The sequence below is a fragment of the Micromys minutus genome (genome assembly GCF_963924665.1).
Source record: "Micromys minutus genome assembly, chromosome: 14".
Lineage (NCBI taxonomy): Eukaryota > Metazoa > Chordata > Mammalia > Rodentia > Muridae > Micromys > Micromys minutus.
The window spans coordinates 3,994,052-4,019,368 of record NC_137983.1 but is presented as its reverse complement, the minus strand read 5'-3'; the positions used below and the strand labels follow the sequence as shown (position 1 = coordinate 4,019,368).

The following is a 25,317-nucleotide window of genomic DNA, read 5'->3' as shown; positions in this document are numbered from 1 at the left end:
TGATGTAGAGTAGAACTACAGAGATGTCAGGTTCACGGCTGGGGAGTACCTAGTAACTGCTAAAGGCTAACTGACTGTGCTCTTGCCTGCAGAGGACTGTTTCTCTGCATCTCCACATTCCTTAGCTGCTTATTTCCCCGTGGGTGGGGTAGGATTAGCATGTCTACTGCTGCTGTGCTTGTTCAGATCATGTCTATGTGAAAAATTAATATCCAGCAAGGTCTCCAAATATTAAATGAACATTCAGATAACTTAGATACGTTGGTGGTTAGAGCTGTGCTGACTACGTGCCGTGTACTCTCAGGTGACTTTACTTGACCTCTCTGCCTCTGATTCCTACAAATAGGAATAAACCCAAAGTAAGAAGTATCTATTAAACATCTCATAAATAATTCCTAGGTATTACGGGAACCCACAATCAACAGTGTGACTATCTTTGTCTGTATTTACTTACTGTTACCCACTGTGTACCAAATAATTTTCTGTGCTTGCACCTCTAAAGGCTTTTCATCAGTAACAAAAATCCTATGTCGACCTCATTCCGCATTTTCTGTCTCGCTAACCCCCTCAGTTCTCCAGTCTTACTTAACTTGTATACAGAAAAATATTGTCCAAGCTGCCACCTGAATAAGCCTTTTCCTTTCCACTCAGGTTTATCTTCACAGTAGACTGCTGCTCTTTCCCTACACGGGATCTAGACTGTTTAGGTGGTCACTTTATATGCCTCGCACTGAAGTCCACAGACCATGGATCTCACGTGCGTCTTCATTCTTTCATGTCCAGCATCTAACAGGGTCCCGAATACAATAAGCAACTTGAAAACATTTATAGAGGAAAAGGGGGGAGAAGAGGATGGGAGCGATGAACTGCCAGTGTAAAATGTGCCCATTCTATAGTGACACAAAGACTGAGTCACCAGCCTTATGCCAAGGCTGCTCTTAATAGAGACTCACCCAAAAGAAGCCTTATCATCACAAATGTATCAGCATTTAAGAAAAACACCCCCCTACACAAACATACACACATTCCTATAGACATTTTCTACCATATACACTAGTGGTTCTCAAACTTCCTAATGCTGTGACTCTAAAATTCATGTTGTAGTGACCATCAACCATGAAATTATTTCATTGCTACTTCATAACTGTAATTTTGCTGCTTTTATCTGTAATAATGAATATCTGTGTTTTCTGATACTCTAACAGTGCACTGAGGAATGACAGAAGACTAACATTCATGCCATAGGAATACAGGATATGACAAGTGACTTGTCAAAAACCATGACCAGACATGATCAGAGAGACTAAAGAAAGATAGCTATGTCTTCCATATGACTTGGCTCTTGAGGTGGAATACTGAAGAGAAATGTTGAAGGCCAGAAAGTATCAGGAAATGACAGATTCACTTATCCATCAGAAAACATGCTATTTGTAAGAAGAGATCCATTTGTAAATACCATGGAATAAACAAATCACATGCTAATCTACGTCTGCCCTGCTGAGATGTCCTTTCAGCCATAGAGAACTACATGGCCCAAACATCTATGTCCATACAGGAAAGCAGGCCATACTACAGGCTGGATGTACGCTGCACTAGAACCATTGTCTGCACTCAGGGGAAGGCCCAGATGAGCTGCAGTGACGGAGGAGATGTCTACAGAGTTTTAATCTTTCATGTGAGAAACACAAGTGCATGGATGAGTGTTCAGTCCCTTCAGCTTTCCTCCCTGATCCTTGGCTAACACACAACTTCATTACATGATCACTTTTCGGTCTTGGAAACTTGAAACCTAAGAATAGCCTAGATTATAATAATTTCTCTTTCATTCTGTGGCAATAAAGACTAAGTATTGTAGCCCTCCCATTTCTGCATAGGGATAAATTGCCATTGATATGAAATCAAAGACTATAATAATTCCTAAATATGTCATTCCTATGTGTACATGCCTATTAGCCATAATAAGTAAGAGATTTAATAATCATAACAAATGGAATAACTGTAAAAAAAAAAACACTGTAATAAGAGTTACATAAAACACGAATTATCTATGTCTTGAATTTTTAATTAGCATTTTGAACATCAAAGTCGACTCCAGGTGAATGGAATCAATCTTATAAAGCACAGGCACTGTTGAGGCGAGACCGGGGCAGGGGAGTGAGCTCCCCCATCAGGCACCAGCGGTGACTTTCTGTAGATGTTCCAGACAGAGAAAATCACATGACAACTCTCGAGCTTACCTTTCTTTGTCTCCCGGTATATCAAAGTCCTCAAGGTGTTCTTTGCTTTCTCGCAGGAAGACGTCATCCTCTCCACTCTCTGCAAGAGGCACAGGGGACAAGCTTGTGCCAGGCCCTGCTGAAGGAGCTCTGCAAGCTTCGTCCCAAACGCTCCCCAGTAAATGAGCGGAGCTGCACACACCAGCAGCTGGGCTAGAATGACTTGGGCCTTTGGCAAACTCTTTGCTCAAAGGCGAGGCTGTCCTTTCTGATGATGTCTCAAAGCCTGCAGGCTGCGGGCTGTCAGCCTCCTCTCCTGTCCACAGTATCTCTACTCCTTGAAATTCTACATGTTTGATGCGGCTTTGGCGGCCCACGGAGCCACCCTGATCACATCCTCTAGGGTGTTCCCTTCCAAGGTCAGACCTCTGATCTTTTAAAGCACCGACTCTGCCCACAGGGTTATGGCCCCCTGCTGAGCTGGAGGATACAGAACAAGCTGACTCTGGCACGTGGAGAGGCCCCTGCCTCCTGTAATTAGTTACCTGGGATAGTTGTGCTTGAGCTTCTTCGGGTAAGAGTGCAGTCAGATCCTCCTGGATGTGCAAAGATAATTTTTCCTCTGTTGGTGCTTCCACTGAAAGAGGTATGTCTGGTGATTTTCCTGGGCCAACAGGGAATGTTCTGTGGGCTCTCTGTGGCTTATGGTTGGCAGTACTCAGTTCCTTACCCACCTGGTGAGCTGAAAAACCAGCGTCTTTGTCCAGTACCTTTGTAGCTTGAAATGTCCCTGAAGCTATTCTGGCTTCTGTAGCTTTCAGAGCAGAAATTAAAGAGTCAATGGATTGTAAACTTTGTTCCTGAGGGTGGCACTGAGAGGCATCATTTGGTCCTTCTCTAACACTGTTAAGCATAGAGTCTTGTCCAGCAAGAAGGTGGACTGCCTGCTGCCCATCAAAGGCTAGAGAGGCCCTGAGGCCTTCTCCTCCTTCTTCCATGGTCCCATATTCTGGAAACTCGTTTGTGACCGTCGGTGGGAGTAAAGTGCTTCCTCCATGATCACCTAAGAATGGAACAGAATGAAAGCAGGGCATCAGGGTCTGGTGTGTTCTTATAGGAAACATACATTCCAGGTTCGCAGTGATATTCATTTATTTACTATTTTCCTTCCCCCCAACCCTGCAACACACACTTCTTATAATCTGCAGTGGCCCCTTCTATTCATCCCACGTGAACATCAACACAAAGTCTCTACATAGGAAGAAGCAGTGTAATGACTTTAATGAGTCTGCCCCACTTAACTGATTTCTCACAATGTCCAAAAACAGGAGGCTATATGTCCCAGTCCCTTCATATGCATAAATATTAAGATTATTATTATCCAAATACCACTGGTAAATAATAAGGAGGGAGAGAAAATCTGAGACTGAACCTCAGGAAAAGAAAAGAGTTATTTAAAGTCAGTAAAAATCTTCCCAGCTTGAGATATGCTCTTCCCTGACATATTTTTGGGGGAGGAAAACATTTCTAAAATTTCTCTCAAGAGTGGCAATAAAGTCAAAATAACAATAATTTATATGTAAAAATGAAACATGGTACTTGGAAGATTTCTGAATTTCTACTTAAAATATTTGTGTAATCATTTTGCATTTCATTTATTTTCTTAGTTGATAAACAAAAGTTGTTTATTTTTTCAAGGCAATCTGATGTATGTCTACAACATTATGGAATGACTAAATTAACCTACTAAGTATATATTTATTATCTCACATATGTAGTGAATACTTTTTAATGTTAAAAACACAATCTAATTTTTCAGTAACTTCAAGTAGTTATTATTAACTATAGTCACTGTATTGTAAAGCAGATTTTGTGAGTTTATTTCCAACTGAAACTGTGTTCATCAATGGACAGCTTCACAATCCCACCCTTGTCCCCAGCCTGGTGACCACGGATCTACTGTGTTTCTACTCCACGTACAAAGTTACCAACTGCACAGAATTTAATTGGGTCATATGAGAAATTCCAGTATATAAAAAATAATAATATTTAATTAGGATACTCATTATGATCAATCAAATTGACATTTTACTACTAAAATGAGACCTGAAACTGGGTACATTCTGCTAAGACATTTGAATGAAAGTTTTTATGGGTAATTTAGTAAGATCAGCCTCACTCCCCAACCCTCTGGGCTTGGTTTTCGTTGCTGTATCCTTAGATATACTGTATTAACGTCTACTTTAAGAGAATTTCCGCTGCTTATGAGCCACTGCAGAGCTGTATGTGTTCTCTTTAGCAAAGCAATCAATGAATGTCTGAATACACACACATACACACACACAGTGTGAAGGATTCTGCTTTAGGCAGCAAAAGAATGAGGTAACTTGAAAGCATGTATTATCATATGAGAGGTTATTCTCCATGTACTAAAACTTGGTAGATAGTAATGGTATATCTGAGTATATATGGTATAGGTTATTTTGTACTCTACTTACAACAATTTACAGTTTATTTTTGTGTGTGTATATATATATATATATATATATATATATATATATATATATATATATATATTACACACACATACAGTGAGTACACTGTAGCTGTTTTCAGACACACCAGAAGAGGGCATCAGATCCCATTACAGATGGTTGTGAGCCACCATGTAGTTGGTGGGAATTGAACTCAGGACCTCTGGAAGAGCAGTCAGTGCTCTCAACCACGAAGCCATCTCTCCAGACTTTAAAATATATTTTCAACATTAAATTTGAATCAAATATAATACAATCTCAGATACACTGCTGAAGAGTTTACAAGCTTGCTTGATGGAAGCTGTATACCCCTCCCTAACTCTGCAAAGAAAGCAACTTTTCAAACCTTGGCTTTGAAAAGGAAGGCAGTTAAACAATTGGAATCCGTTTTCCTACAAAAATATATTGACATTTTCACGTTCTTCAATAAGAAGTGCACGTGACAGTCTCCGTGTGTTTATGTGATACCCAAAGTCAAATACTAGTCCCTATCCTAATCAAACACAGTCTCTGCAATGAACAAGGTAAATGCAGAGGTGCATGGCTGCTTGAGGTGCTGAGAAGACATGACGAATGCTTAGACATAAAGAGAACATTTATACTGCCCACTCTAAAGTTCAGACTGAAGAAAACAGGCAAGAATGAACTTAAGATCCCAAAGATCGGGGAAGGTACATCATAATCTCACAACAGCTGTTGCTGTCTGAAAAGGCCTATCAGTAGTTAATCGTGGATCATGGAAGGGTCTTCTGGCCCTATCCATGCCTGGTGAGCTACTGACTATTGATGGAGTCTGGGCCAAAGGTAAGCAGTCTTTGGTTACAGACCCAGTGAGAGTTTAACTGGGATCATCTGTGTGACCACGAGAGTCCAACAAATAGTTCCAAACCCAATAGTTCAATGGGTCTCAACAACAATGGCAGCTTAAATGTGAGGGAGGGACCTGTATGGAACAGGAGAGACTGACTGGAGGGTCAGGGTCACACTAATCACAAGACACTTTATACATGTATGAAATTGTCAGAGAACAAGTTCAATAAATATGATAATTGTTTAGCTGGCATGACACTGCAAGCCTTCCATCTCAGAACCCAGGAGGCAGAGCAGAAGAATCAGTGACTTCAAGGTCAGCCTGGTCCTTACAGCAAGTTCTGGGCAAGACAAGAAAACATAGTGAGACCCTGTGGCAAACAAACCAACAGACAGACATTTAAAGCTTCCTCCTTTGTCCCTGATAAATACCAGTCTTCTTTATCTCTATGGACATAAGTATTCTGAACACTGCCTATAAGTACATTCATATAATAAATGACATTTTCTTATTTATGCCACAACAGTATTTTTACAATGATTCAAGCTGTAATATGTGTCAGAATTTTATCATATATTTTCATCAAATTATATTTAATTACAGAGAATAACACATCTTCTTTAGTCACTCATTAACCAATAAATATTTTGGGGTTGTTTACCCAGATAGCTATTATAGGTAACAAATCTGTGTTAACATACAGTTTAAGTTCTGGTGGTTAAATATGGAACTTTTTGATAAGCTAGTGAATGTATTTATAATCTTTTAAGAAAGGGTGGAATGGATTTTTAAAAGCAACTGTACTATTTTTTTTTCTGCCAGTGTGCCATGGGTTCTACTAGTGTCTGTCTGTTCACAGATAATCTCCATACGAGGTATAAACTGCATTTCACCATGCTTCTGATTGTCCTGTTAACTAATGACACTGAACATCGTGCCATATATCTTCTTTAAAAACTTATCAATTCAGATCTTTTACCCATTTTACAATCATGTCATTTATTAATTAATTGCAAAAAATCTTATAAATGTCTTATGCTGTGTCTTTTTAACTGACTGGCAGTACCTTTGGATTACACAAGGTTATAATTTTGATTTAAGGTGCAACTTACTTGTTTTTTCTTTGGTTGTTTTTTTTTTTTTTTTAGTTATTATAGGTGATAAACCACTATGTTATACAAAGTTAAAACTATATACTCCTGTTTTATTTTTATGGCTTTTATGAGGTCAACTATTTTAAATTAATCTTTGTGTATGGGATGAACTAGAGATTCAAACTCATTCTACTGCGTGTGGGCATGCACCTGTCTCACTCCCTGCTCACTCGGTTGCCTCGATACCTGTGGAAATGCTCACGTGACTGGCTCTGCTGGGTCTCACATGGAGCTGTATCTCCTGCCACAGTGCCTCTCTTCATCACTGTTACTCTGCAGCAGGCAAGTGTGGAACTAAGAAATTCTCCCAACTTTGTTTCCTTTCTTGGACTCTTTTGGTCACTCTGGGTTCTATGTATTTCCTACATGAATTTTAGAATCAACCTATCAGACAGCTGTGATTTTAACAAGAATGGCGATTAACCTACAGCTTACCATTCTTAGCCATGTCACTGTTACTTGGGCTATCCTTCCGTTATTTCATCTCTTTTAATTTCTTTCAGTAGTGCTTTATAGCTTTGTAAATGTGACTCTAATTACGATGTTAAGGCTATTTTATTCTTATTGACAACACTGAGTAGATATCTAAATATTCCATTTCTAGACTGCATTCCTACCACACAGAAGCACATTGGGCTGCTACTTACTACTGTTAGACTCAACTACCGATGAGCCTGTGTTTTAGCCTCACGGTGTTTTATGCATTTCTTGAGGTTTTCTCATAAAATACCTTATCTGTGAATAGAGAGGTTGGTGTCTTTCCTGTCTCAACCTGTCTCTCCCATGCAGCCTCTCTCAGACGTCCTTCCAATTTTAGGCCATTGCTTCGTCACAAAAAATGCCAATAGAACTTTAACTGACCACATACATGAAATAGGAGCATTAACATTAACTCACATTTTAAGCTCAAACCGCTACAATTCTTAAATTGTGCAAGTATCTAAAATGTTTGGTGAGTGTCTCCATCCCCTGGGAGCCAGAGTTGCACCTATGAGCTGTCCAAAATTACGGTTGGTATCAAAATGGTTCCTCTAGAGGAGCAAAGTGGTTTTTAACCAGTGAGCCATCTTTCCATCCCCAATTACAATTTTTAACCCATCATGGAGTACTTTAAGAAACTCTACCAAGGAGACACTAAATTCATACAAACACTCAAATCCACTACAATGAAGTTCATTTACAAGAGCAAAGAAGTGTTAACTGATATCATCAGGGAGCCAACTCTGTTCCCACTGCTTAGTTTATCTTCTACAAAATAAGCATGGAAAACATCACTGGTCTAGAGAAGTAGTACTGGGGAGGGGAGGGGAGGGGAGGGAGAGGGGAGAGGAAGGGGAAGGGAGGGGAGGGAGAGGGGAGAGGAAGGGGAAGGGAGGGGAGAGGGAGGGGAGGGGGTGGGAAGAGAGGTGAGGGAAGGGGAGGGGATAGGAAGAGAGGTAAGGGAAGGGAGTGGGGAGAGAAGGGAGGGGGAAAGGGAAGGGAGGGGAGGAGAGGAGGAGGGGATGGGGGGAAGGGAGTGGAGGGGAGGGGAGGGAGTGGGAAGAGAGGTGAGGGGAGGGAGTGAGAAGAGAGGAAAGGGGAGGGAGTGGGAAGAGAGGTAAAGGGAACAAGCTCTCATAAATATGTTAAGTCCTTCACTGAAGTTTCAGAAGTTTGATTTAAATGTCCTTCAGAAAGAAGAAGGAAGTATATCAGGTGTAGGAAATGCTTGTGATGCTTGACACAACTGGTCCAAGTACAGAGCCCAGAAAGGAGGCAGGCCGGGCCTGTAGGACTCCTGACTTTATCACTCAGTCGCTCTCCAGATCTGAGTTCACTGTTTCAGAAAGAACTCATTTACCTTTTAATAAGTAAGGACAGCACAGCCAGTCAAGGGCAAACGGTGTTCGGGTATTTACTGTGTAAAAGAGTATCAACGAAGCACAGTACTGGAGCTAAGACTGGACCACACTGATGGTTTTCAGCTTCGTGGGGATAAATTTACGGGAAAGATTCAGATGCTACTAGACAGTGAGGTCAGTGTTTTCAATAACAGGAAAGCTGACAAAAATAACAGAAACAAATAAGCTTTATTCTAACTGAGTGGCTTCTGCATACCAACCCCACACGGAAGACATGTCTCAGAACTCAGCAGCCTTCCCGTGTGAAGCTCCCAGGAGGACCCTTTTGTTGTTTTAGGCAAGATCTGCTTCCTTTTGCTGTTTACATTTCTGTAAACTGCCTTTAACAGCAAACAACACTCTCCAAAAATATTCATCCTGACCTTTTACTTGGACTTTTGTATTTATCTCATTTAAGAGTAATTCTTGTGGAAATCACTATACCAGGGTGACTATTTCTGAAAAGAAAGTGAGAACTTTTCATTTTACTTGGAGGTTTTGTTTTGTTTGTTTTTCTGATCCTTTTCAAAACACTGCCACTGTTTCTGGCTTTCATCACTCACTCAGCAAACCTTCGCATCAAGAAGCTGTTATATAACCACCATGAATTCACGAGGGCATTGTCACACTCAATGTGTAGGGCAAAAAGACACCTGGCGGCAACTGAAGGATGCCCAAGGAGAGAGGCTTGGGCAAGAACAGAGGTAAGGGCCTGAGGCAGATCACAGATCTAGCCACTGTGGGCTGTCACTCCTGATTTAAAATCCCCCCCCCAAAACTTGTCACTATCACCGCCTCCAGTCTAATACTAATATAAGACACTCCAGTATTGTTTCTTTCTGCAGGAAGTCTTACTGGATTCAGCCCAAATCTGACAAGATTTGCTAAGTATTGAAAAGAAGAACTCATGCTGTATTTCTTTTTCGCTTTTAAAATAATGTAAATATAGGCTAAAATACAGGTGGGGTGAATAGAAGGATGGAAGCTTCCACACTCATTGAGAAAATGTACTTAGAAGGGAATTTTATTTTGATAACATTATCTGCTATCTTGAACATTTGGCAAAACTTCCAATATTTTTTTTTCCTTTTTGGTAAAGCCATTTCTCTGAGATCTATAAACCCAGTGGCTTTATTTTTTGACTTGATTTAATACACTAAGACAGCAGCAGGATAATTTTGAATGTTACGAGATCAATCTCAGTGCTGCGTTGCGCTCTGTATTAAGTAGCCATCTGTCCCTGCACCATGAGGACAGCACTGTAATAAAATGATGGGATAGAAACATAATGTGTTTCAATCTGACGAGACGAGCTTGTTTCCCAAGGCTAGAAGCAGAGAGACTACGCCCTCCTAAGAACGATCTTTCAGAACCAGGATCTGAAATTTGTTCGTCCACGCTGGCTAGCAAACACGAGAGAAAACAGTTCCAGGAAGAACAACCCACAGACCATTTGGCACATGCACCACACACTTGGTCACTGAAACGTGAACACAGAAAAGCAGCTTCCTTTAGTGAGTGTAAGAAGCAGGGCTCAGGCTTCCCCAGGTGACATGGCATCTGTGTCCAGCCTGGGTCCTATGGGAGTACAATTATGAATTCTACATGCATGTTTCCTGGAACCTGGGTCCAGTGGTTATTAGAAGGACCTAACTTGTTTTTCTTAGTCACAGTTAGATATAAACTTCAAGTAGGAGACATTTGGTCTGTTCTTTGCCATTATATCCCTTACAGCACTTGAGCCTAGCAAGCGGATACCATCTGAGTGAATAAAGAATGCCACACAATCAGCAGGGTGTCAGTGAGGAGAATGGCAAGGCAGAAACAAAGCAAAACTGCCTCCTTAAACACCAGGGAGATGGGATATGGAAATATCACCCAAGTTCTGGCTCCTGATAACCAAAGGCTTGAACAGAACAATGGAAATACACTGCCAATGTCCTCTGGACATGCCACCTGCAGACAGTTTGCTGGGTGGCAAGTTCAATAGACACAACCTTACCTGCCCTTTTAGCATATAATGTGATGCAAGCCAGACTGAGAGTATCAAACACGCATTTCCCAACTGACCGCTCTGTGAACATAGCCATGTCAGCATTATGGCTTATCACTTATCCCATATCACTACAATCACTTACATTAACATCAGACAATTACATAGTTAGGAGCAGGGGAGATGGTGGCTCAGTGGGTTAAGAGCAATTAATGTTCTTCCAGAGGACATGGGTTCAATTCCCAGCACCCCACGGTAGCCTACAACCTTCTATACTCCAATTCCAGGGTATCCAACTCCTGTGGCCTGCAGGGGCACAGACATGCAAATGGTATACAGATATACATGCAGGCAAAACATTCATACCCATTAAATAAAAATAAATCTAAAAATGTATTAATTCTTCCATCAGTATTCCATAATTATCATTAACAGTTCTCAAATGACTCCATATTGAGAGATCATTGCGATCATCACAGAACGTTTTTATTTGAAAGGGCTTTGTACTTAGTTTGACCTGAGACAGCAACACAGACCTCACACAGAAGGATGTCACGAAAGCACTGCTCCGACCATCTAAGGCAGAATCTTGAGGGTTTAAAACAAGAAATTAAAGGAGGGGCTGTGGAGATGGTCAAGTGAGCAAAAACGCTTACGGTTCAGGCATACATCCCTGACACTCACATCAGCCAGGCTTCGGGCAGAGAGACGGCTCAGTGGTACGAGCACTCGCTGCTCTTGCAGGGGACCTGGGCTCCATTCTCAGAAATAACATGGCAGCTCACAACTGTCTGTAGCTCCCATTTCAGGAAACCTAAATGCCCTCTCTGGCCTCTGCAGGTACCACATGATTGTAGTATACATACAAACATATAGGCAAAACACACGAGAGAGAGAGAGAGAGAGAGAGAGAGAGAGAGAGAGAGAGAGAGAGAGAGAGAGAGGGAGAGAGAGAGAGAAATATTAAAACAAAAGCCCCAAGCTTGTGTACATGTGCCTGTTACCCCCACTTGGGGTAAGTGAATATGTGCATGTTATTTTTAATGGTTTTACATGTGTTGGTTTGTTTGGGAGGATGCACCCCATGACTTGCTGTTCAAGCTCATGGGACACCCTGTGGAAGGTGGATCTCTCCTGTACCCTGTGACTGGATTCTGAAGATAGACTAAGGTCATTAGGCATGCCAGCATGTTTGCTTAACACCGAGCCTCCTCACTGTCCGAACTGGAAGAGTCGGAACTCAACATTCAGCCAGGCTAGCTGAAATGACAAGCTTTCAATACAAACTCCTCTCTTCAAGACAAGAAAAGGCAGACAGAAACCAGAACTCTCGCAGGAACAGCCATGAATGCACACAGACATACCTGAGAGCATGTACTGTACACACATGAGTAAATAAATAAAAGTAAAGCAATCGAGCAGCCCAGAGACTCAGTCACAGTGAAATATGAAGAGAAACTACACATCTACAGGTCATTTTGACAATATTTAATACATGACTACAATTTTTTTCTTTTAAAAACCAGAAAGTCCTACCTACTAATTGAAAGTTCCAACTGTTTAATCGATAGAGTAGACAACAACCAACAACGTTTCCAGAGGTCCAAAAGTCTCGCTCCTAGCTTCATCATCCTGATGTGGGTTTGTCCTCACACCAAGGAACCAGAATCCTTTCCAAAGACAAATAGACTAAGGACCTTTGCTGGAACACTGCACTTCCTGAGTTTAGAGCTCACTGTAAGTGTTGCTTAGATAGCTAGTGACTACACTCACCAAAAATTGCAAATGTCATCTTGACCCTCCCCCTAAAATGTGAATATCACCATCTAATTGTCCTTAAACAAATTATATGGGAATTTAAAAAATAAAAATTGAGAAAAACTAAGTCTTTTTAGTATATAAAAAACAGTAGTTTTCCCATAATTTCCTATTCATGCTGTTGGTTACATTACTTGTTAATAAAAGAAATTCATGGGCAAATTCAGTGAGCTTGCATTAAGAATTTACAATCTGTTTTCTGAGAATAGCACAAATTATCACATTCTCAATCCCTTATAAGCCACCACAAACCTTCCCCTCTCCTTCTCCTGTGTGTGGTTTCAAACTGCAGTAATGTGTAAGAAACTACACCTTCTTGAATGATTTCAACAGTGGGCGTTTCACAGAAGCCTCTGAAAGGCAAACCCCTCTGACTGTGCAGAAGCAATGCTGGAAAAGGAGTACCAATTCTGACCACTCCACCTGTGAGCTTACGGATGAACCACTGTGACACAGATGCCTTATTAACAAATACAAATCAAGCCCACAGAATTAAGACCTCAACTGTGTTTGGTCTATAAGTAGCTCTAATTCTGAACTATGAAAAAGTGGAAAATAACCTCACCAGAAACAGATCACAACACACACACACACACACACACACACACACACAATGGAAAGGGGTTCATTCAAACAAAGCAGGGGACAACATAATCCATTTACCAAGCAGGAGAAAAATGCCTTTGGTATGATAAAAATATCACAAAACGACTGTAAATAATGCAGATCTGCCAAGTGAGTAAAACACTGCACTAAACTTTGGGACACACACTCCATCCTAATAAAAGTCACATTTTGGAGAAGACTATGGTATATACTGCATGATCCTCACTATTTTCTGGACTCTGATAGCTCTCTAAATGCATGCATATTCAAGGTTTTATGTGCTTCAAAGGCCAGAAAGGACCTGCCAAGCATTATACAAGCTTTTAGCATGTGCACACAAATACAGAAGGTTCCATTAATTGGACATTCTTCCCCCTGGTGATTAACAGTTACAGCTGTGCTCACCACAGACTCAATCCCACATGCTAGTGATTCAGAACCCAATCTTCCTCATTCAGCCCTACTCCCTACAGGAGGGATAGAAAGTAGTTTACCACGTCTGTCAGTGTCAGCAGAAACTTTGAGAGCTACTGAGCGGCTCACAAACAGAAGGTCAGAGGATGAGATAAGAAGCAAGCCTTTAATTTAGTGCTAAGTCTCTGCAGCAGCACAGAAAAGAAATCTTGCAGCAGAAGCTCATCCGAGATCAACTCCTCATCATTTCTGTTTCTGTCCACCCTGCAGATGGCTCCCTTCAGCCTTACCTCTTCTCTCTCCTGTTTTTATCCATAGTGTCTGCTTTCTACCCTTCCTCCTGCTTACACATTGACACTTCTAATACCCAGTTTTAAATTCCTCTAGATTTTATTATGTTTTGTTTTGAAGAGAATGATGGTCACATTTAACTCTTAGCAGCTCCATAATATCCTTTGAGCAGGCCATCTTTCGCTACAGTTTGCACCCATGTGGTAATATTAGAATACATTTTTCTTGTGCATTTTTGTGAAGTCACTTAACAGTGAAGAAATTTAAAGTGATGTTCAAAATACTATATAGTTTTTAACACTGGCTTTGAATGCCAATTGCCCAGCAGCTAGAGTTATTAGCAGTGATAACCAACTTCAGCTGTGGACAAGGCAGCAGCGAGGCTAAAGAGGCAGCCCCACTGAGCTGGGACTGAGCCTCATCTGGTCCACACTGGCACTCCCAGTGGCTTGCATGCGCAGTAGAAACATTAGAGTTTAAAATCAGGTTTCATCCTGCAGACTGGCACGAACAATTCCAAGCACATCTACCACTGCAAAGTTCAACCGAAAGTTGAAGTTCGGTTTCTCTCTAGAGAGAAATAAATCTTAAAATACTATTAAATGTCTTTGACGGATAGGAAAGACACACTGAGGAATAATAAAACAGTTGCTATAAACTTGCTGCAAAGACTACTTCGACTTCGGAGTCAACTCCAATGAGAATATTGGAGCCACTTCCGAAGTCCTCCCCACTCCCATCTAGGCTACTTAGATTCCTGGCTGTGCTCAGACTGCGGTTGAAAAGAAGCTTGGGTTCTTTAAGAGAAACTCCTCCCCTATCCCATCCAACCCCACAGCTCTCTAAACTAAGGAATAGCATGTTCCCTTCTTTCTGCCTATACAATGCATCACAGAAAGGGAGCTTGTTTCTATAGGATGACAGAATGCCCCGTTCCTAGAAAAACTGCCCAGGGACAGAGGGATGAAGGGAGTAAAATTATAGGTAAGCGCGATACTCTTCTCTCCACTTAAACTTTAAAAATTAGAAAATTCAGCATCAGATACTAATATAAACATTAAAAGCTAAAGCCAGGTGAGGTACTGGGCAAAGGCATTTGGAGGCCCCCGTTGATCTTTCTGTTTTCTGGGGAATTAAAGAGTGCTTGCCAGGGATACCCCAGAATAAATGCAGTCTGCTCTTTTCTACAGCAGGATTCAGCAGAACTTGGGCTAGCCCCCAGAAGTCTCCTACTGGGATGGCCAAAAGACAACACAAGCAGTCAATAATACAGACGGAAAATGTCACAGCAGCATTTCACAAGAGATAGATAAATAAAATATATTTGCCTGCACAGACCTACAAATAGAGGTTACTCACAGAGATTACTGTAGCTCCAGCAGTTACCCATTGATCATAGAAAATGCCCAGTTCATCAGTTAAACGCTTGAGAAAAGTTAACGAGAAAAGAAGCAAGCTAATGCAAAATGTGCTGTCCTAGTCAACTGGAAGCAAATTAGTTTCAAATTTCCTGGAGGCCCCTCTTGCCCTGCACTGCACACGGTGATGTCAATGGAAGCACTTTGAGCACTGGGAACCAGAGCTGAGCCGAGCCCAGGAACTGCCGCCTCAGCCCCTCACAAAGGCAAAGCAGCCCGCTCTCCTGCGGTGCTGAGCCTCAAGGCTCTCTACCTTGGTAGCTTACCGAAGACAGCCACTGTAGGGCTTTTCTATAATTGTCAAAACTACTTCCAAAGAGGTAACTGAGAAGCTTTAATGTAACCATTCCCCCAGTGCAGCAGCAGGAAGCCGGCAGAGGCTCAGAGAGGATCGTACCATCCTGGGTGACATCAGAGGTGGGGCTGTCATCCTAGTATTATGCAGCATTTTCTCTGATGCTGGAATGACACACATGGACCGAGATGGGCCGGTTCCCTTTAAAAGCATTTAATTCTCACGCCGTTCCGACGGAAGAGGCAAATGCGAAAACACTGCTCCCATGACATCAGTCCAGACTGACAGTCCGGATCTCACTTTTAAGTGCTGCTGCCACAAAGTCAATTTATAAATGACTACATTAGTGTTCCTGTGATGAATTAATATTTAATGGGCAGTTGCTGCAACTGAAAACTGTCCCATGAAAAGATTTAAAGGTGTAGAGATCCAGTTTTAAAAGCAATGGGATAAACTTGCACACCACTCACAGCACTCTGGGTGCATGCAATACTTTTCAAGCAGTCTCAGTACAAGTACTCATTTTATAAATAATAATATGAAATTAACATATGGTGAATAACACTGACTCTTGGACTTCATATAAATATTAAAAATGATTTCTCTTGGGTTCAGAGTGTCCGTCTGTGCTGGAGTGCAGGATCCCCAGCACTGGAAAAAATAAAAAGTAAGCAACTCATCTTCAGTATCATTAATATCCCAATCAACATGAGAAACACGTGCACTTCAAAATTATTTTTCTATTTTACACACTCAGTGAGCAGCAACCACCCAGGTGCCAAAAAAAAAAAAAAAAATGTGTTCACTTTAATTCAGAATGTCCACTTTAATAAATAATATATTTAGATTAGAAAATGTACAGTAATACGCTGGACACTGTACTAAGCATTTTCATATTGTGAATCCATCTATTGCCCCAGAAGCCTCTAGAACAGCTACTGTGACTAACCCACTTTATAGATGATACTACAACACAAAGGAGGTGTGGGTCCTGTCGGATCAGACACATAAGCTGGAGCCACTGGGAGGAACACAAACAGACCAGCGCTGAGGTGCTACAGTTCACCCCCTGCACCGCCAAGCTACACTTCCCATGTCTGCAGGGCAAAGACCAATTCTAAAGGGAATTTTCAGGGTTTGAAAGTACAGCAAACCAAGTAGGCCATGTCTCAAGAAGACTAATTCATGGGGGGTGGAGGTGGACAAAGATCAGATGTAGGGACAGCAGACTCGGTGACAGAAGTTCAGCTTGGGAGCTGATAGCTTGTCACACTTGTGGAAAAGGCTTAAAATGTCCCAGCTTTACTTTCCTGGCCCCTAAGCTATGGACGTTTAGCTTCTTGCTTGAATAACGCTGCGGTGACAGCGCAGGATGTGGACTTGTAATCTAACCTCATCCTTTCCAACTGTGCCACTTTAGAAAAGTTATTTAACCTTCCAGTCCTCAGCTTTTTCATTCAAAACTATACAAATAATAATAGTGTTTCTCTAAGCATTGAATAAAGTTATAACTCTACTCCCAGTAGCTATCATTGCGTGGTATAGGGGTAGGGTTTCAAATACCCCAGCATGGCCATAAACTCCTAATCTTCTTGCCTCGGTCTCTAAGTACAGAGTTTATAGGCATTTGCTACCATAACTGGCTTATTTTAAACTAAGTTGCCTGGTTCTTCCCTTTCCAAAACTCTCAGCAAGAAAAACTGCTAGGACTGGGTCATCGGAATCATTGGACAGGCAGAAAGGACAGTTTCTGTTGGCTTCATCCAAATATTAACCAAGCCACAAATCACTAGTTTCCAGTAAGATGTGATCTAAAATTACTGGCAGCCTTCCAAGATTCCTTACAAACAGAAGGCATAGCCCAGATACCCTTGGCTCTCTGCTTTCTTATTCATGGGCTACAGAAGAGGGGGCCAGGATTGAAACAGTCATCCTGAATGATGAACATTCCAACACCTGAGGAGGCAAAATAAAAAGAACCCTAAACCCACCGAAGAACCTCACAACTCTATTAACCTCTGTAATAAAGAGAATAAACTCTTAAGTTCTTTCACTTCTAACACGATCTTAACTAGTAAGTAATTTAAAAGCCAAAGTTTGTGCACAGTTTCAGTGACTGGTTATATACCAGTACTTTCCTTCTGTTAAAACCTCTCAGGATACATCTTTTCTGAAGCAAGTCTAAATGCATACAGAACAGAAAAAAAATGAGTTCTGAGAACTCTGGTCCTTTTTGTAGGATCCTATTACATTTGACTGCACTCTGTGGTCAACCATCTACAGCTGGTCTGCAGGAACCCCATTTCCTCTCCTGGATCTATTATCAGACTCTGACTTTGTCTTCCACCTCAGATGTCTGGTCCAGCAGGTTTAAAGGTACTTCTGGATTTACTAATGATTGACAGCTTTCATTTTTCCCATGACGTCATCTCTTAAGTCTTCCCACCCCATAGAAGAGTGAGGAAGACAGAAGCTTAGGAAAGAGGCCTGTCTGGTCTAGACACGTAAGGCATCAGTGTGGAACGTAATCATGGCTAGTGGTATCAATGTAGAGACTGTAATGACATTTCACACTTATAATACTCAGTTTCATGAAATATCTGTCAGTTTCCCCCTTAAACCAACTTTATGAGGGAAGTGCATTGCTTTTTCCCGGTTACTAACTGTTTTAATTATACTGAGAAACTAGCTGTAAAATTTTATATCCAGCCTGTGTAGAGCCAGAACTCAGGAGACTAGGAGAACATCAGTAGTTTGAGGACAGCATGGGCAACATGGTGAGTTCAGGAGAAGTTTCATCTATGTAACAAGACTTTTGTCTCAAAAAAAAAAAAGGAAAAGAAAAAAAAAATCAGTGAATAGAAAGGACTGTAAAAGGAGATGCAATGCTTACCAGAACCGGATCATCAAAGCAATGGGGCAAAAGCACCCTGAGATAAACACAACACAATGAGGACATAAATGTAACTTATTAGATAATTACATGGGTATAAGAAAAACATAGCTGCAAGTGCTTTTGCACAGCCCAGACAAGTTACACCACATGGATGTCAGAGGCGGCTCCTCGACAGGACCTGGGCTTTGTGTGCTACAGGGAAAGGGTTAGGGCACACTACACACTCACAAGGGATTCTGAGCACCGGGCCTCATGTTACATTGTTTCCCAGAGTAAATGCTGTTAACTATGCACAGCATCTCTTACCTGGAGAAGGGAGCCTAGACTTGGGAAAGAGTCTCACTTCCCAAGGTCTGAAAGGGGCTGAGCAGGAAAGTTGTTCTCTAAATCTGTTCTCAGCCTTACCTGGAAGGCAGACCCTGTCCCAGAGGCAGAGTTGACTCCCATCTTTCCTACGTTCCATGTCACACATTCAGTGAGTCAAAACCGCCTTCTGTGAGAAGCAGCCAGCTCCTGATGAAGAACGCCTAATCTAAATGTGTCATTATTGTCTCCTGACGCATGACTGACAGTCTTCCTGCCTCCCTGCCTCTCATCACCATCACTATAGTTATTTCCTTGAAGTTTCATGCATCCATGCACCTACACTTTCCTAGAGCGGAGCATTGCTTAGAAATTAATGGCCGATCTTAACTACAAACTTGATAATCAACATCTTCCACTGTATTTAATTTTCCTACATCCTTTAATCAGTCACTGTATTTGTGTATATGTGCCATGTATAGAGTCCAAGACAATGCAGATGAACACACTCTTCTACCGATTACGCCCCCAGTTCCATACTTTGATGGCAATGCTGTCACCGGTATCCAATTGTGTGCATCCCGTGCCCAAAGCAAAGCTAAACAGATTTCTTTCAGCATACTTATGTTAAATCTCTAATTCTTCAACTCAGGGATCAGCACTTTTTCCTTAAAAGATCAGAAAACTGCAAGGCATACTAGCACAGGCCAAAATACAAACACTTAGAAAGCAGAAGGAAAACTGCCATGAGTCCAGCTCATCCTGGACTGTGCCAAGCCCAACAAGGAATACAACATTATGTGTCAAGATAAGTAGACTGACCTTGTGGTCTCCATAGTAATGCTCTGCCAAGGTAGCAGAGCCAGCCGTACACAACAGTAAATTAACACAAGATCACACACCCATAAAACAATACCTACAAAGCAAAAGAAATTGGCCCAAGGGCCATATATAGTCTGCCAGCCCCTGTTTGACCTTATCATTAGAGATCTTTAGTGAACTCTTATTTATTCTTCTACCGATTTTCCTTTTTAGAGACAGAGAGAGTATGCATGCATGGTGGTGGTAGTGGTGTTTGGGGGGTGGGGGAGGAGATGGATGCAGTAGTTGAAGTCAGGATGCCGGGATGAAGAATCCACTCTGTTAAAGAAAGGGAAGAAAATGCACAGCTTTTCCATTAGTCAACTGTGGAGAATATGCTCCCTTCCAGATCTTCACTCAAAAGTTACCACCTCCTATCCAACTGTGCTCTGCACTGCTCACGTCCAGATCAAAACCCTCCTCCCACGAAGCCCTAATACAGAGAACCTGCACATTTGCCTGAGCCCCTTACATTGCCATGACTTTATACTGTCCTGCTTAGTAATTTTTATCTCACTGGCCTAGAATGTCTACGGACTATCCTAGGTAACTACCTGCATGTTAACATCCAAGGCCCCCCATGGATATACAGACATGAAACAAACTTAATCCTCTGCATATTTATAAAGATTAAAACAATAAGTCTCTTTAAGGTAATAATATAATTTCTCAAAAAGGAAGGGGGATATGGGCTAATCCTTTCGATCTTCCCAGTATGAAGTCTTTCAAAAACAACTGGAATATCACATGTTCATGTGAACTATTGAAAAGCCAATTCTGTAATTTTATAGTAAACATCCTATAGGAACGATTTATTTAGGGTAACTTTTGGACTTCTAGAACTAGGAAATTATAATCCTTAAACTGCTTTCTGCTCCCTAGATATAAGAGAGGTCTCACAAAAAAAACCTTTCGATCCTCCTCCCACAAGCACACACACAATTATTTACGCAAATTTTATATTTTTAAAGGGTAAAAATAATGTTTCAGAGGGTTTTGTATTATCTGCTCTTGGCTTGGATTGCTTACATTTTCATTTTAATGTTGATACATTTAAAGAAATTTCAGGGCTGGAGAGATGGCTCAGCAGTTAAGAGCACTGGTAGCTCTTCTGGAGGTCCTGAGTTCAAATCCCAGCAACCACATGGTGACTCACAACCATCTGTATCTGTGATAGGATCCAACACCCTCTTCTGGTGTGCTGAAGACAATGATGATATACTTATATACATAAAATAAATAAATAAATTTTTAAAAATAAATAAAAGAAATTTCATTGTACTGAAAGAATGTAACAAGGTTTTTTGTTTTCTTCTGTTTAGTTTTTATATAACAAACTATTGTACCACAGTATCAAAATGAAAGAAAGGGAGGGAGAGAGGGAGGGAGGGAGGGAGGGAGCTCACAAGAATCTGTAACTATAATTCCAGATTAGACAATTGTTTCTGCCCTCTGAGGACACAGCACACACATGGTACTCAGACAGACAGACATGCACACAAAACATAAAATTTTAAAAAATAATGGAAAAGGGGAATTTATAGAAAAGAGCAAAGAGATGTAGAGAAGAGGAGAGCAGAGGAGGGGAGGGGAGGGGAGGGGAGGGGAGGGGAGGGGAGGGGAGGGGAGAGGAAGACTGCAAGCAGTTCCTTTAGTGCTCCTGGGAACACTTTCATCATCTGGGAAAAGGCACATGCTGGGGTGTCTGTGGATCTCAGACATTCCTTTACACAAAGCCTCCAGGATCTGCGATTTCAAGTTCTAAAACAACAACCCAGACAAAGCAACAAAACAAACACAGATAACTGTAAATTTCTTACGTTTAAAATTTAAACTCTGGGTCAACAGCAAAGCTTGTCCTCTGACCTCCGAATATGTGCAGTGGCACATATACACTTGTACTGACAGAACACACACACACACACCACATACACACATTCAACCTTCAACACACAAATAACTTTTAAAACTAAATGCCAATAGCATTGACACATCCTCAAATATAACAAGAAGTGATTAATAGCAATATTTATACGCTCATAAAATTTTACTTTTTTTCATTCAACCTTAATAAATAAAAGTCAAATTTGTTAAATGTTTTGCCAAATAGGCTTTCTTTTCTATTGAACTTGTCGCCAAAGAATGAGTACCAGACATCACACAAAACCAATCCCAGCACTCAGGAGGCAGAGGCAGGATGATGTCTGAGTTCAAGGCCGGCCTGGTCTACAAATGAAGTTGCAGAACAGCCAGGGCTACACAGAGAAACCCTGTCTCAGAAAATAAAGATACACAAATAAATACATACATACATATATAAAAACAACAACTTAAGTATACACCATGAATTGGTTAAAAAGCAAAGCACTTGCAGGATATAACAAATAAACTGATGGATCTATATTCGACAATGAACAGTAGATGCAGAATACAAAGGCTGAGAAATCAGATGCAGTCTTCAACACGGTAGCTCCTTTGCGGAGAACTGGTTCAGTGACAAAGGCAAGCTTGAGGACAGACAAAACGTCCGCCTCCTGAAAGACCATATAAGGTCCCTCTGCAGTGTCCAGTCTGGATCACAGCTGTACTTTACTTAACGGTCATTTCTCAACTCACTCACCTCTCTACCTGCAGTCCCTCACAGGCCACCATCCACACCCCTGCACTCCACTCCTCCTCCATACAATATGCTGACCCCACACCCCACACAAGAGGTTCCCTGCTGATCTTCATCTCCAGTATTTCTAGTACTGCTTGAGGGTGTGTAATGATCTTGTTTATACTGTCACCGTTGCAGTAAATATTAAATAAAGCGTGCAACCGTTTCTAGTGCATGACACTGTTCCATCCTGCTCCCTGGTACTCTCTGACCCGGGTGGCCTGCGAGCCACTCCAGCATGGCGCCTCAGCACAATGCTCCCTGGTGTCAGTTCCCTACAGAACTGACATTGATTCATCTCAGCTCCATGCTGCCCCTGGTCAGTATCTCCCACTGCGTCTCTGCTAGCCTCAAACTCTGCCCACACTCCAACCAGCCCAACAAACTCAAAACTCTAGAAACTTAAGACTTTATCAAGGGCTTTATCTCAGATATACTCAGTAAATTTTACACTCCACAAAACATCCACACCATAAATTCTGAGCCAAATGATATGATATAATTTGCCCATCTAGACAAGACAAATCATCCTGTACAAATCCATCCCTTATAAAATATTCATAACAACCAGTATCTATGCAGAGGTTCACAAAGAGGATCTTCTCCGTCTTCCTCCATCTTCCCTCCTTCTCCCCACGCTCGCTTCTCCCTCTCTTTCTAAAACTTTGTTCCCACCTACCCTTCCTTCTAGTGCAATGACAGGCCTCATTTTATCTGTGTCTGCCTTCACTTACTTACATGTCACCTTGCAGAAGCTACAGTCTGTTTTTATACAGGATCTTGACATACAATTAATCACCCTTCCATTAAATTAGCGTGGATCAATTGATGCTAAATCACGTACTGCTTCCTATTAATTACTGGAGGATGCAGTTCTGGTGCTTGGTCTGTCAGTAAAGAAAGCCTTGGGCCAATTTCTGGGCAGAAGGGGGCAGGCAGAGGGACACAAGGAAGGAGGACAGAGGTCAACTTGCTTTGGAAAGAAAACTAGGCAACCGTGTGAGATCTTAAAAGGAGTGGACACACGGGCCACTCCTACAGGCAGGTGGTCAGGGGAGTTTAGCAACTGACGTTTAGGATAGGTGGAAGAGACTGAGATAAGACATTGGTAAGGGCCAGCTTTTCCAGGTAGATAGTAGCTCCAGCAACTGTGCCAGAGGCAAGTTGTGATTGAGCAACTGTGTGTCTGTGTCTTTTATCCAAGAATTCAAGGGAATCCAGGTGTGGGCTGATAGCACGGTCGTATCCCCGAGCTAAAGGCAGGTAGAAGAGTGTATAACTACACACTTGCTTGTAAATTCACTATCTCCTTATGAGTCAAGATTTAGCAATGAGGAACGGATAGGCAGCAGACCCAAAACACTTGTAGACATCAACTGCATGTGTTGAAGGCCCTTTTCTTTTGCTGTTGTTTTCATAACCATGTATTACTAACACATAACAATGGATGACATTATCATACATGCACTGAGCATGTTTTGATTATATTTATTCCCCTCTCGATCCACGGATCCCCTTTCTGTTTGTAAATAGTTCCCTTCTACTTTCATGTCTTTTTCTTCTAGGACCCAATGCCTTTTAAAGTAGGTGTCTAGATAGGAGCAGAGACAATAACAGTGCCTACACCAATAAAGAATCAATCAAAATATCTCCCCCACCCTTCCCTCCCATTCTCTCTCCTCCCCCTCCACGTCGCTCAGCAACCTTGAGCTGCTTGAAGACCTTAAGCATGCAGTCACAGATATTGCAAGTTCAGGAGTGCATCCTTGCCATGCCCAAAAGGCAACAACCCACCCACGAGATCCCTCTCCTTCCGTGTGTGTGTGTGTGTGTGTGTGTGTGTGTGTGTGTGTGAGAGATCCCCTGAGCCTCAGAGGGGACGATGAAGACCCCCAGTGAAGGCTGAGCAGTCATTTGTTCTTAGTTGTGAGTTTCTGCAGAAACTGCCACCAGTTTCAAAAGAGAAGCTATAGTGACCAAAGCTTTCAGCATCACTAATCTATGGACACAAATACAAATACTTAGAAGACAGTTTGACATGTTCATTAGTAAGTTCCTCCTTTAGGGTGACATCCTCAGCCATGGGCTTTTGACTTCAGGGTTTACAGTCGTAGATGTCAATTCCCCGCTATTTAGAAAGCCACAAATCCAATTAGAAAGTTGTTGTCTACCTCTAACAACCATGTCATTACTGTGTCTCTCAGCACTGTGTCCAGTGGCTGATCACAGCACTCAGGGTCCACAGCTAAGGAAGACTATTGATGTCAATTCCCCAGCAAACTGAATAGCACCTTTCTTTGGGGACCACAAAATACAGACAAGAAAGAAGAAGCTTTCAGCTCATTCCCAACTTGATTTCTCTGTTCTGAAACCAAGTATGGGGTGCCTTCAGCAATAGTATATTAGCATCTGGTTCTGGGGGGGGGGGGGCAACCAAAAGCAGTAGCAATAACTTGTATCATTTCAGGGGTCTTAGGGGATCAGCTCCTCCTAGGAAGACAGCTCACCCTTGGCACTGGGATCTGTTTTGGTTGTGGTTTTAGATTTATTTATTTTATGTGTATGAGTGCACAGTAACTGACTACAGACACTACATGTGCTGACATGTTTTTTGACAATTTGTTGGGACTGAAATATGTAGGTTGGAATCTTCTATCTATCTAGTTTAAGAGAATAGAAGGGCCAGTTAGCTGTTAAATAAGGACACTAGGGCTGGAGAGATGGCTCAGTGGTTAGGAGCACTAACTGTTCTTCCACAGGTCCTGAGTTCAATTGCCAGCAACCACAAGGTGGCTCACAACCATCTGTCATGCTCTCTGCTGGATGTGACTGCATGCTTAAGGTCTTCAAGCAGCTCAAGGTTGCTGAGCATGGAGGGGGAGGAAAGAGAGGGGGAGGAGAGAGGGGGGGAGGAAAGAGAGGGGGAGATATTTTGATTGATTCTTTATTGGTGTAGGCACAGCCTCAGTGACCTTACATACAAAACAAGGAAAACTGTATCAGATCGTTCTGAATGAGGAAGAGCATTGTGAAAGGTACCAGAGAGAGAGCCCTTTCCAGAAATTCTACAGCTGTGACCTTTGCTTCCTGGATTCCCAGCTAGCATTTTATATCTTTAGAATGATAAAGTTGTATATCAAAGATAAATATATAGACATGTGGAATTAT

General features: G+C 41.7%; 1 protein-coding gene across 3 annotated transcripts in view; it reads right to left on the bottom strand.

Moving 5' to 3' along the window:
* Nucleotides 1–25,317, bottom strand: part of PSD3 (pleckstrin and Sec7 domain containing 3) — a gene marked incomplete at its 5' end in the record, with an annotated part of 409,927 nt that overhangs the window by 247,088 nt on the left and 137,522 nt on the right. For 2 of the 3 annotated variants that reach the window (XM_080929046.1, XM_080929047.1), the window contains 2 exons: nucleotides 2,238–3,279; nucleotides 15,077–15,107. In XM_080929046.1, coding sequence (XP_080785172.1) covers nucleotides 2,238–3,279; nucleotides 15,077–15,107 — 1,073 coding nt within the window. Of the gene's footprint in view, nucleotides 1–2,237; nucleotides 3,280–15,076; nucleotides 15,108–25,317 lie in introns of those variants that run through there. The other variant, XM_080929045.1, reaches the window with a different exon arrangement.